A 16884-nucleotide genomic window follows, 5' to 3' on the forward strand; every position below is an offset into this window, starting at 1 on the left:
GGGGGGGGGGGGGGGGGGGGGGGGGGGATAGGGATAGACACCCTTGAGGTGTCCCAGTTGTGTATGCTCATCGAGAGAACCGGAAAGCATCTCGCAGGGAAGACAAGACCCGCCTCTTTGGGAAGAGCCGCAAAACAGCTACGTCCAGCTCTCGCGCACAACATTTAGAGCAGACATGATTCTTCTGCTTGCATCGATCAAGCTGCGACTCGACTGGAATCAACGTACGAGCTGCTTGAACTGCGGAGGCCAAATTTATGGGCACACCATGCTGGTTGTATTGTTTACGCGCCAGTGGACGGTAGGATTCGCATATATAAATACTATTCATGTTGAACCAGTCATAGCAAGAATCGCTACTTGGAAATTGTGGCGAGAATATGACTAAAAATCTGTTAAGACGACGATTCACTTCATGTTTTAGATCTGCATAGGTCATCTTTGACGGACGTGCCTTTGCCCGATGCACATGCTTTTCGGTTGTGAATTCTTTGTGCAGAACGTGCTCGCATTGATCTCCTTAGATGAATCGCTGGATATCCATTCCTTGGGCCTGTAACCTGACTGGCGCGGTTGCCACAGTAGTACAATATTTCATTGTTGACATTCGAGCACGCACGTTCCATGTGTACTACCGCAATCCGCAAGGTTCGCTTTCGCAGTATGAAACCTTCACCCTCTTGGACCCCTTCGTCCCGGACTCTTCTTTCTCTCCATCTCGCGCACCGTCATCCTTCCATTTCCTCTCAATAACACCCCCGAGATGATCGAACAGCGGCTGCATTTTGTAGACGCCTTCCCCTCCCTCCCCCGTCTCCTGATCGGGCGGGTAGAACCAATAATTAAACGCCATATGCACGTCGGGCAGCGCACCCTCGCCCCTCGGCCTTTTCCCGTTTGAAACAGACTCGGCCTCGGCCGCTGGTGAGGGGGAGGGCAAGGAGGCAGAGGACACCTCGTGAATCCAGCTCGCGGGAAGGTAGAGCATTTCGCCCGGCTTGAGATACACCACGATCGGGTTCAGGGATTTCAAGCCCATGCCGACATCAGAACCAGCTCCGTCTTCTGCTGCATTCGAGCCAGAAGGGAGCCCGAGCTGCGCGTGCAGGGCCGACGCAGGGATGCGCGAGAAGGATAGCGGCTCGCTGTTGCCATCTGCGCGCGCTTTGCCTTTGCCCTTGATACTCCCGGCTACGGACGCGGTGTCCGCGACGCTGCTAGTGTCGTCCATATTGTCTACGTTTCCGTCTGCTGCAACCTCGTCGCCACCGAGCATGTCCCCCAGCGCATCAAAGTCGTCCCGCATCCCTTCCCCACCGAACTCCAAGCCCTCATCACCGATCGCGTCGAGGTACTTGTCCTCCGCGTCCACCAGCGCGGACTCAGCTGCCTCGAGTTCCTCCTCGAGCGGCGTCTTCTTCTTCCCGATTCCCTTCAATTTGAACTTACCACCCAACGCCCCTTTCGCCTTCTCAGCAGCCTTCTCCTTCTTCCTCTGTTTCTTCAGTCCTGCGACTACACCTTGCAGCCGCCTCACTTCCCAGCCCCAGCGCTCGCGCTCACTTAATGCGTCGCTGCCCATCGCACCTTCGTAGCTGACTACGCCGTTCTCGTGTACCTGAGCATCAGAGCCGTAGAAGAATAGGTGCGGGTGCGCGGAGGGCGGGAAGAGGACGAAGCGCTTGTACCCGGCGAGGAGGACGTACAGGTTATCATGGTGGTCATGGTGCAAGCCCGACGATCGCGACTGCGTCCAGTCGATCTCGCCTTGAGTTGCACGGCGGTTTTGGGACCCTGAGGAAGGCGGGGGCTGGGAGCGGCCCAGCCACAGGTTAACTTGGTGCGGGACAAGCGAGTGCAGGAGACTCGGGCGGAGGGGGAAGTCGTCCTTCAGGCATTTACACGGCGGCGGGCATGTGAACGGCTCAGGCAGGGTCTCCTCTCCACTTCCTTCCCCCTCCTCCTCGTCATCGTACTGCGTCGTCAAGTACATTTCGCACCCACTCTGCAGCTTCTCCAAGAACTCACCGAACGGCATTTTGATGCGTGGCAGGCCGCTCCCAAACCCACCGGTCCGTGTGTCGAGCCTTTCCACTTTGACTTCGACCTCGCCGGCCTTCGATCTCAGATATTCAAGATCTGTCCAATGCTGCGAGGCGCTCCATGATGCGTCTGTTAAGTGTGAGGTGAATACCGCTGGCTTGCGTTTGAGAACATGGGACGATAGGAAGTCCGAGGGAGGTATGCTGGGGGAAAGGCGGTCCAAAGTCGCCTTGGGCTCGGACGGTGCCCAACCTAAAGAATGGGCAATGTTAGGGGGCTAATCTTCGGTTATTTTGCCCCTCGATGTATAGTAAAGGACTGGACTCGCCTGTGTATGAACTCGGACTACCAGTAGCAGTATTGTCCGTCATTTTTTCGGTACCCTTATAGGATCCAAGAGTCCTAGCCCTAGTGACTAGCAGGATTAGAATCACAATAATGGAATAAGCAATCAGCGGTAGGTTCTCGAGCGTTTACCTGCAATAAACGTTTGAGCAGGCCTATGCAGCCTCAAGTAGATGGTGCAGATTAAACTTCGCTTCGCCCGCTTAGTTTCTGTGACTCTCCTTCAGCCTTGTCCACGCTTCTGTTTCACGGTAAGGCCGTTCTTCCAGCGTATCCTGCCGATATTTATTCAGAAACGTGTGCTGTCTAGTGGTATTCACGGACTTGCCCTGATCGCTGAACGTGAGCCACGGGGAGGTGTGTAAGGCGGCATTTCTATGTTGCAAAGGCCCTTTCGGAGGTTTGTACATTGTTATAGTCAACTGTGCTACGTGTGTCTTCATTCTACTTAGAGGAATGTGTTCGAAATGACCATGAGCTTGTCCCAGATTCACGTCTTACCCATGTCGAAACGGAGCGCACCAGAGGAGGACGGCCAACCGCTTACCAAGAGGCTACGCAAAGATGAGACCTCCACACCGCTAGAGAGCACGCTTTCCTACCCATCTACGAGTATACCACCCAAGATATCCCCAGTCCCAATCCAACAACCCACATCACTGTTGACCTTCTCGTACACACCCTCCCGCGAGCTCGTCTGGGATGACTCGGCGATGAAGTACTACGTCGACCCCCCGCCCGGAGCAGAGCTGTCGTATGGGTACGAGCGGTGGGTAAAGAAACCGGAGGAGCGCGGGCGCATCGATAGCTTGCTCAGGGCATGGTCGAAAGCACGCATGCCGGGGATTGGGTTGGTCTCGTGGAGGGGCGTCATGACCAAGTGAGTGTTCAAGAGCAGAAGTACAAAGTGTAAGGCACTGATAGCGGCGGGAGGGAGAATATTGACAGCGCCGTATGAAGAGCGGGACAGCTGGGATCTGAACGTCATGTGCGTGAACGGAACCCTGTATCTTGAAGAACATTCCTCGGATGCGCGGTTAAAGGAGAAGTAAGCATATAACATCTATGGTTATGATACATCTCCCTGAAGTTGTTCTTACGCAGGGATGACATGAACCCCCGCCAGCGAATGCAAACCTACTACGGCTACGCCTTCGAGTCCTGGTGCACATCCTCGAGTCCCGACCGGCCGGAGTCATTACCAGGACACCGAGCGGGCTGGGGCGGGGACGTCGACACCAACGTCCAGTGGTGCAACGTCATCAAAACGAAATTGGGCGACGTCCGGATGGTCATCGGCGGGGAAGTAGATTGCATACGGGGTCTGCTTTGTTTTCCAGCGTGAGGTTGCAGTAAGCTAACGCAGAACAATATAGGTAGGAAGGATGGCAAGCATGACGCCTTCGTGGAGCTCAAGACGTCCCTAGCCATCAGGGACCAACGGGACGAAGCCCGCTTTGAGAAGTACGTCGAATATACTTCATCATGCCCGCCCGCGCCTAACCGTGATCTCCTCAGGAAACTGCTCAAATTCTACTTCCAGTCCTTCCTCCTCGGGGTGCCTGTAAGGTCTTCGGACCATCACCCCCTCATTCCTATAATAACACCACTTCTCCGCAGGAAATCATCGTCGGCTTCCGCACACCCTCCGGCCGCCTAACGACAATACAGACCTTCAAGACGGTCCAACTCCCGCGCCTCGTGCGCGGCAAGCCAGGCGCGTGGGACCCGCAGCTCTGCCTCGACTGGGGGCGACGGTTCCTCACGTTCCTCAAGAGCACCGTCCAAACGGACCCTAACACGCCTGAAGAGAATAAAAGGGTGTGGCGGGTGCGATTCACGCCGGGGAAGGGCGTGAGCGTGCGGCTACTGGACGAGGAGGGCGTGAGGGATGTGGAAGGAGGGGAGGAGAGGGTAGGCTTCTTGCCGAATTGGTTTTGGGAAGAGGAAATGGGGAGAAAGGAGGGGGATAAGGAAGAGCCGCGTGCAAGTGAGCAGGGCAAGCGTGACGAAGCTGAGCCTCCTGTAAAGCTGGACACTACGCGTACACAGCTTCCGCTTGGGTGGACAATATGACCTGTTTCTGGTGCAACTTATCGCTGCAGGGGGCTGAATCGGCTAAGAGTAGGGGATAGGTGAGCTCAGGTAGCTCGAAAGTGAACAGTGTAATGTCAAGCTGTCAATCACACCAGTTGTGTCTGCAAATGCGACTCGAGGCATACTGTATTGCATAGGTGTGCTACTCTAGAAATTATTCCATATCTGATTGTACTCTCATGGTAGGTAAGTCATAGCTGCAGCAGTCCAAGAGATCTCCGCGAACACCGCCAAACAAGCGAACGAGACACAGGTGAATGCAAGGATCGAAAGTTAAGTTATTGAACGGACGAAGAAATGATCCGAGCCGTCTCTTGGGCCGCTGGGCCGCGAATCAGGCATAAGCTGATCGCACCGAGCCGTTCAGGATGTTGTGCTTCGTCAAGACGGGAGAGAGCTAAGGATGGACTTAGTCAGCCTTCGTGTAATCGACATCAGAACAGGGTGACTCACATGAATGCTGCTGCCGTTGGTGACGGTGGTGCCGTTCGTGACAGGCTCGACGGGGGAGGTGTGGTAGTAGGTCTCGAAGACGACATCGCCGTTGCTGTTCATCACCGGCGAGGCGAGCGTGAAGCTGCCCGCGCGCGGGACGGCCGTCTGCCAGGGGCCCGTGAACGCCTTGCGGAACTCGTCCTCCCACTCGGCGAAGCTGACGCTGGAGATGACCTTGAGCTTGAGGTCCTCGCCGAGCGCGCGCGTGCGCGGGTCGTTCGACGAGAAGACTTTGGGCAGCGAGCCGTCCCACCGCACCTGGAGGGAGCCGTTCTCCATGTGGAAGTATAGGCTTGGCGACCAGGTGGCGCGGGCCTCCATACTAGAGAGACATGATTGTCAGTCTCCGATGTATTCGTGGCAATGAGTTAGGGTCTACCTGTGGGAGACCCCGTCCTTGGGAATGCTCTTGATGCTCATCGTACCGGCCATCTTGATGTTGGGCGTACCGATCTCAATGAAGAGCTGGTTCACGATCTCGCCTGCAGACACCAATGAGATTTGCTGGTAAAGCCGGGACGCGGAGACTTACAAGAGATGTCATACGTCTCCGTGATCTTCTCCTGCTTGCGGAGCGTCCACTCGCAGTACAGGTTGTTGGCAGCGTCGATCTTGAACGTGAGGGTACGGCCATCGGGAGCGTCCACGAGGGTCGAGAGAGCCTGCGTCCAGAGGTTGCCGCCAGCTTCAGGGAAGGCGATCTTGGCAAGCTTATCGTTGATGCGGCTGAACAGACGAAGGATGTGGTCCTCCAAGAAGCACTTCCGCGAAACGTACAGGGAGTTCTTGTTCGCGCCATCGAAGACGAGCTCGTACAAGACCTTCACAGGGTCGATGGGGAACTGCCTGTGGTTGCACATGCCGACGACGATGAGGGTAGGCTCGACGCTGGCGGGGACCTTGTCGAAGTTGTGGCGGTTGACATCTACCTTGGAGTACGTGAAGCCCTTGACGGTCGTGAGGATGTAGTCTGCCGGAGTCGCGTTGGCCTTGTAGACGGGCGTGGTGACGAGGATGTGCTGGCCGTTCTCGACGAGCTGCTTGGAGAAGTTGCTCCAGATGACGTTCAAGTAACCTCCAATGGTCTGGAGGTCCGCATCGTTGGCGAAAGACAGCACCTCTCCGATGTTCGACAGCTCCAAGACGAACTCGGCACCTAAGCGTTACAGTTGGAACAAATTCTCGATTGGCAATAGTAAGTGACTCACGGTCGAGGTCCAAGCAGAGGTGATGGAGGATCGTGTCAGGGATGTGGAACTTGAACGCAGACGTGGGAGAAAGCTTGCTCCAAACCTCCTCGTCGGACGTCTTGAGGGGCACCTCAAAGGCCAGTGACACGTCCTTGAACACGAAGGGGCTGCCAAGGTCGTCAAGGTCAAATTCCGAAGCAAGCGGTGAGAGGTTGGATGGCCCATACCTGGTCAGCGAAGACCCACTGAGCTCCTTAGGCACAACCCAGATCAGCGCCTTATTGTCCGACAGCAGGCGAATGCGGAGCGGCGCGAAGTGCGCGTGGAACGTGCGCCCGTCAGGCGCGCGGTGCGTCCAGGTGTAGGTCCCGCGGGTGTCCGTCTGGTGCAGAGTTTGCAGCTGTTGAATGAGGGAGTAGCGGTCGAGGACCTGGACGTAATCGAACGAGTGCACATGGGGAGTGCTGATGAGCCCGAGGCGGTTGACGTCCTTGGCGACGATACCACCGTAGATCTCGGAGTCGAAGTGCGGGACGGTGTCGTCGATGCCGGCCATGACCTTCAGGATGACGTCGTTGCAGATGATGGCATACTTCTCGAGGAAGTTGACCAGGCGGTCCCGGCGATGGTGCAGGACGGGGTCGAAGCAGCTGAGGAGGCGCGAGTTGAACTCTTCGAGAGCGAAGAAGAGCTCGTTATTGAGGTGAGGGCGGACGCCGACCTTGATGGTGAAGGTGCCATCAATGCGGTCGATGACATTCCTGTAGCAGGATTAGTGAATGGAACATTTGACACCAAATGCTGCATACCAGGAGATGCCGCGCTTGTCATACAGAACACCCTCAGTGACAGTGATACGAAGGAACACGCTGCCGCTGGAGATCGAAAGCTCGGGGATACCGAACTTGACATGCAGACGGGTGTCGAATTCTTCGTTGGAGTACTCCGAGAGGCAGATACACTCGGGGTTGACTTTTGTGTGCGAACGGGAGGCGTTTAAAGCAACCAAAGAAGCCTTGAACCACGCAAGGCGCAGACGAGAGTTGATGGGGCGGACGTCCAGCTCGGGAAGGGGCGTAGGGACGCGGACCGCGGGGGAACGAGGGGTAAGGGGGAAGGTCTTCTTGAAGTACTGGAGCGTGTACAACAAGTTGTGGCCTTCGTCCTGCAGATACTTGAAGTACTGAGCGAAGTAGAACCGCAGGGGCTCGTTAAGAGGTGAAACAACAGAAGCGCCTAGGCAGGGGAAAGGATGAGAATGCGCAACATGCGAAGCAAACAAACGACTTGCCGTAGAGATCGAGGATCACGACGTTAATGGTGTGGAGACCTTGCTCCCCGGGAACATAACCCGCTTGGCGAGACTCAAAGTTGACGTCCAAATCTACATGAATAAAGTCCACCGACACATTCCGCCTGTGGCATGCGTTAACAAACGTTAAGGTTTCGTAAATGACAATGGCACTTACCCAGACCGAAGCAGCTTGTACTCGGGGTTGTAGTAGCTGTCCTGGTTTACTCGCAGGCGCAGACGGAGCTTCGAGGGGGTGATGAACTCGACGACCTCGGGGGTGTCGAAGCGGAAGAAGGCAGTGGCATCCTCGGTCGTCGTGCCACCACCAATCAAGTAGTAGTATTCGGCGAGAGCAACCTGACCGCGAGCGACCTCATCCACCTTCAGCTGAGGACCAAGGCGTGCGATAGCCTTCTGTGCATTTTTGTGCAGCGCATCGAGCTGAGCGTTGATGTAACGCGTGTTGTACTCGGCCTGGTGGTCGGGGTCAATTTTGGTGATGGTGAGGACGGGGCTGAAGTTCATATTTTATACAGAGAGAACAGCGATGTCAAGTCAGTGAAGGAGAGGGTGCCAGATGCCAGTCGGGCGAATGTCCTGACCGCCAGCGAGGCACTCTGGCTTTTAAGTGCGGAAGAATATCCACGCTCGGGATTGTGGACAATACACGAGATTGGATCTGATACATGACGAGATCCAAGATCGACATTCGAGACTCGCGTAGGTTCTGCCAGCGGTGCCACAGACCTAGCGAGCTTCCATGCCATATGCCAGAATCGCTGCGGGGGGGCGAACCGCGACGAACTGGTGCTAAGCGGACGAATCGGCCTGCGACGTCGTCCGACAGCGTTCGCACTGGGTCGTATTGTTCGACGTAATGGAGGCTTATGGAGTGGCGCCCACAACGCCTATGGTGGCTACGCCACGTATTCGAGAACTGATTCCGCGATATCTTCAACCTCCGATGACGGGTCGTCAGGTACGTTGACAAGTGCCAGAATAATTGATGCCTGGGACCGCCTGGATTGAGCACTGTCCGCACAAAGGGGAAGGCGCGTCAGGCGTAGACGCGGTATGTCAGAATCTTCGGTATGTCTTCTTTGATCCTTTGTCTGGGTACAAAGGCACAGCCAGAGCAAGTTGGACAGCACCGATTGGACTTCCAAGAATAAAGAGGACGACGCGAGCATATGATCAACAAATAGACCCACGAAGCGCGGGGTTCAGTCAGCACCGACATATGAGCCAGTTCGCCAGGAAATCGTTGGTGGCCAGGTACGCAGCCCCGGTTACTATGCAATCGAGGTCCCGAAATGCCAAGGGTGCCGCCGCAGAGGTGTAACCGAATCGTACCAGTGTCCTGTTTAATCGGGTGACAGAATGTACCTATGTACCTTGACTTTATGTGACATATTGCCTAAGAAACAATGTGCGTCTCTTCTGAATACACAGGAAGATGGAGGATCGACATAGAAATGCAAGACATTGGTGTGGCCATCGGTGTGTCCGACACTGTCGGCCGGCATGGCAATTCCCGACCAGGGGCCCTGCTCTCAACGTCTAGAAACGTCGGGTGCCCGAGGCCGGTGTGGCGTGACTGGCCGGGTTTCTACCTTCACTGGTGACGGTATTGCTACCACTTGCTACCATCACGATACAGCGGGCAGTTGGCCTCGAAACGCAGTAAGCGGAAGAAGATCATGGACAAACGGAGCAGACTGTCTCCTTCGACGTTGACCAACGAGGCAGTCGGATTTCCATTGTCGTCGTAATCTTCGTTCGAGCTGCACACTTTTGATGGTGCATCAATTGTGGCACTTGGTTCGTTGTCCTCGGTTCATCAGGAGCCCAGCGAACCTTAGCTGGCTCGGAAGTGCGTAAGTTGTCATTCTTTGCCCCGTTTTTTACCAGACCGATAGGTCCCACTGTGAGCTACACTATCTCCTTCATACCCTTTCCCCCCTGCAAACCTTGCGTGCAGACGGGCATTATCGAGCCCAAAGATCTACAATATGAGTGCCCTTCTCTGTGAATGTGCTGTGTTCAAGAAAGCGGGCATATTGAAGCCCAATCCAGATGGACTCAGTCGGCGTCGTTTTGATACCGCTGCCTCCTGCCTTTCACAGTTCGTCATTCAGTGAGGCAATATATATTCTGTTCATTCGCTTAACTGACTCCGCGCCTAACTTGCTCAAGCACTCGCAGGTCCTATAACCGTATTAAGCCCCAAAATAGCTGCACTCCCTTGATCTGGCAAATGCCTCCCTCTCGATGGCTCTCACTATCAGCTGCTATCCAGCTGGTGCGTATTCTCATGATTCGGTTTGTATGCTCGTATGGCAAGGTGAGATAAAGAACCATACTGACCTCCTTCCCGCTTCTCACGCTGTGCCTCCTGGTGTATATGAGCTATTAAAGCTGTCGCGGCTTTTGATCATTACCGAACGGCACTTGAGATACCGCCGGGAGTCTTCATTGGACAGATGTGACATCCTATGCAGCTGCAGCCCGTCGCGATCGGGACAGAGACAGGCTCTCGCCGCCAGGAAGGGCTATAGCTAGCTAGGTTGTCCGCCTCGCCTATAGCTAGCCCTCGCTGTAGGTGTCAACGTCCTCGTCTACGTTGGATAGCCAGATTTATGGTACGCGCCCCTGGCTCCCGCTCCTGCTTCATCCCGAGCCCCGGTGGTACCCGCATGTCACAGGCGAGACGGGCATTCCTCCTGGTGACGACGCACTACAAGGCACTAGCATCTATCTTCAAGCCTGTAAAGCTTGCTCAAGTGCTTCAGAATGCCACATTCTTGCGTCCCATGTCTCCAGAAAGTGATTCGCAAGGTAAGATACATTCAATGGGCCGCAGGTGATCACGGACGGATCTCCACTGAGGGCATACAGTATGGACGACACGAGCAAGGGGAAGTCGCATTATACAAACCAGAACCTTTGTTTAAATAGTGCCGTGATCAAATCCCTGAATAATGATACCACGATTACAACACAGCTTTCTATACGGACCTCATACAGAAATTCCGACTGCGGCATGTCGAGCTACAACCTGAACATCAAAACAGGTCCCAGAGCTAAATGCCGGCGAGGATATTCCCCGACATTCATTTACTTTGCGCAGTACGCTCTTGCGCTCTTCTTTACCACGCGCAGCCTCGAGTTCAGCCGCAGACGGTGGCGCAGCATGCACCACAAACAAGCGGTCCGATAAGTCCGCGAGCTGTACTACCCGCAAGTAATTCGCGCCCGGCTGAATAAATGGAGAAGCGTCCAATGGTGGACTGCCCTCACCCTGAATCGCAAGTGTCAATTTCAGATGGCACTGAGTCACAGTGAGCTGCACCTACCATACTATCGGCAAACCACATCTGTTCCCCCTCACGCCCGACGTTGACGTCAACAATGAGTGTCCCTGGCGTTGGCCACGCCGTAGGGACGCTTGCCATGACCTTCGTGATGTCCTCGGCACTGGCTTGCGGGCCCATTCGTTGTAGCACGGCCTCCACCAATGCCTTTGGTAGGCAATGCACGCGTACAGATACGTGGAACGCGTCCGGGCTGATGATGCAAATAATTAGAAGTTCGCACAAGCACCCCGAGGCGTGTTAACGACTTACTCGAATGTGTCTTGGCGTCGAGCCCACCGAGCCGCTGCGGCGGCAATCTCGGGCGGCACGATGAAGGAACAGTCTAGCACACTTGAATGTGGTGCCCCTAGTTTCACAAACCAGAGTCCTGGGACGCCGCATGTGGGCGGAGGCGGAGCGATGGGGGTCGCGTCTGGCGTGAGTGGAGGCGTACTAATCATACTTAGCGGTACTGGTGAAGGCTGGCTTGGAGTTTCGTAATATGTAGGATCGGGGTCTGTTTGCAGGACGTCAGGATTAGTGGGAACCACTGTGGCTACTGGCAATTCAGACGGTGGCGAACGCGATCGGTTGTCAGTCTGGGACGGTTGTGGCTCGTCCAAATTAGGTGAGGGCAAGTTCGGATCGTAATAATCCTCCATGTCAGCCTGAGCACGCACCCATCGTTCGGGTGTGTGGGCTGGGACCACCTCTTCGATAGCAGACGAGGTGTTCGGAGCTGCCACTTCTGTGGTCTCGTTCCTCGGTTTGGGGGACTCAGGACGAGGTTTCGGAGCTGCCACCGCGACGAGTGTGGCGTCGCTGTCTTCCGTGCGGTTCGTCCTCTTCCTCGGACGCTCCTCTTCTTCTTCTTCTCCCGATTCTTCGAGAGGCCTCTTGGTGCCAATGGTGACCACCGCGGATGCCATATCCCGGAACTCCTCAGCGTCAAGCCGCCTCTGCCTGTTTCCTACTTGGCGGGCCACGACCTTGGCTTTGCGCACGAAGTCCTGGCAGTGCTCATTGACGAGTGACTCCACGTGCGCCGAGTTGAACGTCGCGTCGGGATTTTGACGTTGGGCGTTGAATACGACTAAGTCGAGTAGACGCTCGCGGAACTGGTGGAGAGAAGGGGGGTTGGTGGGTTCGGCCGCATGGGGTGCGATGCCAGGTACGGGTTCTTCCATGGTAGACGGCTTTATGGATTCCTTCGCCGAGGAGTCCTGCATACTAGCAGAGTGATCTGGTCTTGTAGCTGGGGTAGGAGGTGCGGGAAAAGGTACAGATTCTTCCATGTTAGAGAGCTGCTGGGGATTCTCAGCTGAGAAGTCTCGTATATTAGAACACGGAGTTGGTCTCGCAGCAGGGGAATTGGCTGTCAGTGGAGCTTCGCTCACGTTTGTACGGACGTTGGATAAGAGGCCGTCCGTACTGGAATTCGTAGCTAAGGGATTGGGCACAGTAGGAGCGTCGCTCGCGGCTGGACGGTCGTTGGACGAAGAGGCAATGCTATCAGCCGCAGAAGACGATCGACTGGCGGATGCCTGGTTTTCCAGAATCTCTGCGGCTTCCTGTGATTGGGGGACTTGTGCTCCACGCTCAGAGTGTGGCGGAGCCTGTACGTCCTCTACGGTTGTTGGGACTGGTACATGGATAGGCGTCCGCTCAGGCGAGGGGGAGTGACCGGCTTCATCCACAGCATTCAAATGGGAGTCCTCCGCCATACCCTCTTCCTCATCATCATCTATCTCGTACACCACGGGCTGTACGTGGACAGAATTATTTCAATATCATCCTTTCGAATGCCATACAAGCGAAGTCGCGCACCTCGCGCACCTGCCCCGCCTCCGAGCCCCCCTCTTCTTCAGAATCCGACTCTATAGTCAGGTCAATGACTTCCACAGGCTCAGCCTTTACCTCCTTCAGCACCGGCTGCGCTTCCGCCTCCTTCTCGTCGCCCTTCCCCTTCTGCGGCTTCGGCGCCCAATTCGGGCCTGGCCTCCATTCCCGCAGGGGTTCCGGTATCTCAGGCTCCTGCTCTTCCACCTTCATGCCGATCCTGTACAATAGGGGAACATGCGGCGGCGCGATGCGGCTGAGCAGCGAGTTGTCTCCCGTGGGGGAATTTGGCGGTTCTTCATCGTGGTAAGGTGGCATGTATGGACGCCGCCTTGGGTAGGCCGATTGCGGCGAGCGGGAGTAATACGGGCGAGAGCGGTCCAATTCGTACGCCATAGCTCTGAGAGTCAATCTTATGAACGCAGAGTGTTATACATGAATGTTGCACGAAAGAGCAGGGCGTCTGTGAACACTGAGGATGAAGTGAGACTTCACAGCTTTCAAAGCACACCGTACACGCGCTGGGGATAAAAAGGCAGACAGAGTAGACGCCGCGAGCCTGTGGGTGGCCACATAAAATTATATCTTGACCGGAACTATCATTCTGCGTGATACAGCTTGTCATGTGTATGATGCTTTGAGTTGCATACATAGCAATTGCAGAGATTAATGGCGCTATAGATATTGCAGTACCCGAAGTAACAAGAGATGATTCCAATTTGGACAATAAATAAAGATGTTTCTAGTATTAATGATGTGTCGGCATGCTAAGTTATGTCTATAACGGCTCCGAGGTCAGAAAGCCGACCATACAGCTGTCCAGCATGAAGTCCGCATTGACCCATGCGTGTGTGAGCACTAGTATCTTCATGAGTGAACTGAAGAATACGAAGCATAGGCGTAGACTCACTGAACAACTTCGTGCCATCCCGACCAGCCACTCTCATCAGCTCCTTCTCGCCACCAGGATGGAACGGCAGGTAACGCGTGATATTGTACACCTTCCCATTAATCGCCGTCCACGCATCGTCTAGCTTGTTGTGCTTCTTTAACTCAGACGGCGGGACTCGGAGGAGCATATCAACACCCTGTCGCACGCCGTAAGCCCCAGCTTCGCAAGCAAATGCAGGTGACGCACCCGCAAGTTCTGCCCGGAAGACTTGAGCTTCGCCCAGTCAAGGGGGCCATACCCAGGCGCGAGCGCCACCTTTTCCCGCTTGCTCGACGGCCTCACGGGCGGCTTCGTCGTGCTCGGTGGGAGCGCGAGCAGATTGCTCCCAGACGACTTGGGTGCAGAGAGCCCCGGATTCCGGCTCGCCAGCGAGGGCTGAGGCGGGGGTGGCATCAGCTCGGTATCTGTGAGGATCCGCGGTACAGACGATGGTCCTGCACGCTGAGCGCTCGAGAGAGCGGGGAACGCAGGCGGCTGGTCGTCGTCAGAGTGTTCATCTTTGACCGTTTCGTCATCAGAATCGTCCTGGGGCTCGACGACCTCCACTGAGGGTGTAGGTTCGGGAGCTGGTGCAGGCGGCGCTGGCGACATTGACAGGCCCGACCACAACCAATTACGCAGCGAAGAAGTCATCTTTACTGTCCACTTCTGTTCTCCACAGGTTCAGCAAGGAGTCGCGGCAAGACTGGAAGTCAGACAGGCAGCAGGGCAGAACAAGGTAGAGAGACAAGTATAGTTGTACATGTTGCAAGTGAGTCAGAATAGGCGCCGGCATGGCCATTACAAACGAGTTCTGAGCATGCACAGGCCTCATACTTTACTCCTCAAACTTCGGTGGAAATGCAAAAAGCAAATTATGTTGAGCCTAACTAACTCAAGTTAAGCAAAAGTGTCTCGACCCAGGATCGAACTGGGAACCTTGCGTGGCCACAATGTGAGACGCAAATCATAACCATTAGACCATCGAGACGATATGAGAATCACCTCTGTGAGGTCTATATTGCCTAATGTCCTCTCCTGGAGGGACATGTACGTGAAATAGCAATATATCTGCACTGCACCACTAGCCCGGAGCAAGGTCCGAATCGCCCACAATCTCACCACCATACCACACCTTTCATCAACCTTCGACCCGTTCTGACAACCTTCGCGCTTCTCACTTCCCCACCCAGAGTCATATCCGCACCAACATCCACCGTCCCACCGGGATGGCGGATAGTCAGAAGATCCCTCGGACCCCTGCGCGACTCCTGCACAATGTCCCAGGCTAAAGTGCCCTTCACTTTCGCTGCGACGCCTAAGCAGAGGCCCAGGGTCATTGGGACGGCTTTGTGCAGGACGCCCATGGAGTAAGCATGAACAACAATGTCAGCTTCTAAGTCGTCCGCCTCGGGGCGACTGAGAATAGCGATTTTCGGTTGAGCTTGGGCGGATGGATCCAATCCCATGTGCCTGGCGCCTTCTTGCCTGATGATCTCGATGAGTTTCGAGACGGGGGGTTCATCGTAGTTGACTGAATCCTCGTCATGGATATCCAGAGCTGTCCGTAAGTCTTCCAACGGAATGAATACAGTAGGATTTGTGGCGTCGACTAAGGATGCCCGCACCCTCCCTTTCGAGCCTGGCTCAGAAGCGGGTACCTGGACAGTATCGACAGGATTGCCAGTCGGAAGGAGTTTCCCTGTCCTGGCACCGCTAGGCGAAACAAAGTCCAGAGTGATTTGCGAAGCCCGTCCAGGAACTCCAGCTACAGTGGCCTGCGGAAGATCCAGGACGGGGATCAACCCCTCCCGAGTGACAGGGAATGAAGAATCGATGCGCTTCCCCGTATTAGTATTGAAAGATCGGATGGTGGCGATAGAATGCCCGCCGGGCCCATCCTGGACCAGCTTCGGTGTGCATAGCCCCTCGTCTACAGCGAAGACGCCAATCATACTGGAAAGGTTCCCGCAGTTCCCCGAATAGTCGACCGTGGCGTCCCGGATGCCAATCTGCGCGAATGTATATTCGACATCGATATCGGGCGTAGAATGGGTGGGGCGCCCGACGACGCAGATTTTGGACAGGCTTGATACGCCCCCACCCATCCCATTCAGCTGACGGCCGTGCTGCGGGTCTGGGGAGCCCATTATACCCAGGACGATGTGATCCCATTCAGACTTGTCCACGGGCAAGTCAGCGCGGTTCAAGTAGATGCCTTTGGAGGTGCCGCCCCGCAGGAATGTGGCAGCTATCGGGTTGCGCGGTGTGCCTGCGTGACTCGAAAGCGCGCGCCGGCACAGTCCAGAGAAACGCGTCCTCCAGACAATAGGCATAGGCATCGTTATAGACGAAGAATGAGCCCGGTACAAGGCCCGTATAGAGGACCCGAGTGCTCAGGGAAGTCGGGAAGATGAGCGTATCTGGAAGGTCCTGCTGCCCATGATCACATGAACATTCTACCGCGTCTCTTCGCCGACCATATCCCGGAGCTCGACTTGAAAGTTTCAGGACTCACAAAATGTCAGTGCCAGCGAAGAACGCTATGCATTGGCAGTGCAAGAATGTAGAGTCAGACCGGACAGTTGGCCATGGTGCCAGGAGGAGGTCGAATGTATTATAGTATTGTAGCACTAGGACCCCAGACATCTCACCGAGTCTCTCTCGTATCGCGCGAGTTAACCATATAACTTCAGACTCTGCTTATTGAATTATTCCTCTGGTACTGTAAGAACACAACACGCATGATCGAGTAATCTAACCCTGAAGGTTAACCCATCCTCGATACATCAAGCCCCAGTAAGTCTAGGACAATACTTACCTCCCATTAATTCAGTCTCATTGAACCAGTAAGAGAACACCGTGCACTATTTAGCTACCGCTTCTTATGCGGTTGAGCATACTGTAAAGCGCAGGAGCTTACGACCTTTACTTACCAAAGGCGCAACGCCACATCCACGAGATGTTGCCCATGTATGGAGTGGTAATTACTCCTTTTGGATCCATGATCCCACTGTACGACTCATCGCATGCCTTTGCTGCATTGTTGAGCCCCATTTTCTACCTATAGTAAGCACTTGACTACTCGAATTACACACCCACATCCTCATCCACAGCAAACCGTACCGTTCGCTGCAGAATCACCAATTCTCTGGCTCCTTTCGGAATTTCTACATGCCACCGGGTGAACTACCATGGGATAAGACTCAAGACCGTCTGGAGTACTAACCACGATAGACGCAGTCTCCCCGCTTTCGTCCTGCTCAATTTCAGCCTCATATGGCTGATCACAGG

The 16884-nt window shown here is 55.0% G+C and overlaps 6 protein-coding genes and 1 non-coding gene across 7 annotated transcripts; 1 reads left to right on the top strand and 6 right to left on the bottom strand.

Moving 5' to 3' along the window:
• Window positions 1-531: 531 nt before the first annotated feature.
• GLOTRDRAFT_122588 (Clavaminate synthase-like protein) lies at window positions 532-2414 on the bottom strand (the record flags this gene model as incomplete). The annotated part of the gene is made up of 2 exons (XM_007870682.1): window positions 532-2295; window positions 2363-2414. 2 exons carry the CDS (start codon window positions 2412-2414, stop codon window positions 632-634), a joined length of 1716 nt encoding a protein of 571 aa, XP_007868873.1. The 3' UTR covers window positions 532-631.
• Window positions 2415-2891: 477 nt separating this feature from the next.
• GLOTRDRAFT_47196 (RAI1-domain-containing protein) lies at window positions 2892-4464 on the top strand (the record flags this gene model as incomplete). Its single annotated transcript, XM_007870537.1, has 6 exons — window positions 2892-3268; window positions 3326-3436; window positions 3493-3710; window positions 3765-3852; window positions 3907-3952; window positions 4009-4464. The coding sequence occupies 6 exons, from the start codon at window positions 2892-2894 to the stop codon at window positions 4462-4464; spliced, it is 1296 nt and encodes a 431-aa protein (XP_007868728.1).
• Window positions 4271-8059, bottom strand: GLOTRDRAFT_117388 (uncharacterized protein). Its single transcript, XM_007870683.1, has 9 exons — window positions 7640-8059; window positions 7462-7586; window positions 6980-7406; window positions 6398-6931; window positions 6189-6337; window positions 5513-6136; window positions 5360-5462; window positions 4939-5302; window positions 4271-4882 (listed from the first exon to the last, which is right to left on the bottom strand). The coding sequence occupies exons 1-9, from the start codon at window positions 7987-7989 to the stop codon at window positions 4820-4822; spliced, it is 2739 nt and encodes a 912-aa protein (XP_007868874.1). The 5' UTR covers window positions 7990-8059; the 3' UTR covers window positions 4271-4819.
• A 2424-nt stretch (window positions 8060-10483) lies between these two features.
• Window positions 10484-13055, bottom strand: GLOTRDRAFT_140275 (uncharacterized protein; the record flags this gene model as incomplete). Its single annotated transcript, XM_007870684.1, has 5 exons — window positions 10484-10522; window positions 10586-10765; window positions 10821-11031; window positions 11091-12583; window positions 12648-13055. The coding sequence occupies 5 exons, from the start codon at window positions 13053-13055 to the stop codon at window positions 10484-10486; spliced, it is 2331 nt and encodes a 776-aa protein (XP_007868875.1).
• Window positions 13056-13437: 382 nt separating this feature from the next.
• GLOTRDRAFT_131810 (cytochrome b5) lies at window positions 13438-14202 on the bottom strand (the record flags this gene model as incomplete). The annotated part of the gene is made up of 3 exons (XM_007870685.1): window positions 13438-13517; window positions 13570-13747; window positions 13798-14202. The coding sequence occupies 3 exons, from the start codon at window positions 14200-14202 to the stop codon at window positions 13438-13440; spliced, it is 663 nt and encodes a 220-aa protein (XP_007868876.1).
• A 299-nt stretch (window positions 14203-14501) lies between these two features.
• On the bottom strand, window positions 14502-14581 carry GLOTRDRAFT_t105. The gene has a single exon. It is a non-coding gene; the product is annotated as a tRNA-Val (tRNA).
• Window positions 14582-14638: 57 nt separating this feature from the next.
• Window positions 14639-16647, bottom strand: GLOTRDRAFT_117390 (DUF453-domain-containing protein; the record flags this gene model as incomplete). The annotated part of the gene is made up of 2 exons (XM_007870686.1): window positions 14639-15862; window positions 16527-16647. The coding sequence occupies 2 exons, from the start codon at window positions 16645-16647 to the stop codon at window positions 14709-14711; spliced, it is 1275 nt and encodes a 424-aa protein (XP_007868877.1). The 3' UTR covers window positions 14639-14708.
• Between the last annotated feature and the right edge of the window lie 237 nt (window positions 16648-16884).

The sequence above is a fragment of the Gloeophyllum trabeum genome (genome assembly GCF_000344685.1).
Source record: "Gloeophyllum trabeum ATCC 11539 unplaced genomic scaffold GLOTRscaffold_00012, whole genome shotgun sequence".
Classification (NCBI taxonomy): Eukaryota; Fungi; Basidiomycota; class Agaricomycetes; order Gloeophyllales; family Gloeophyllaceae; genus Gloeophyllum; species Gloeophyllum trabeum.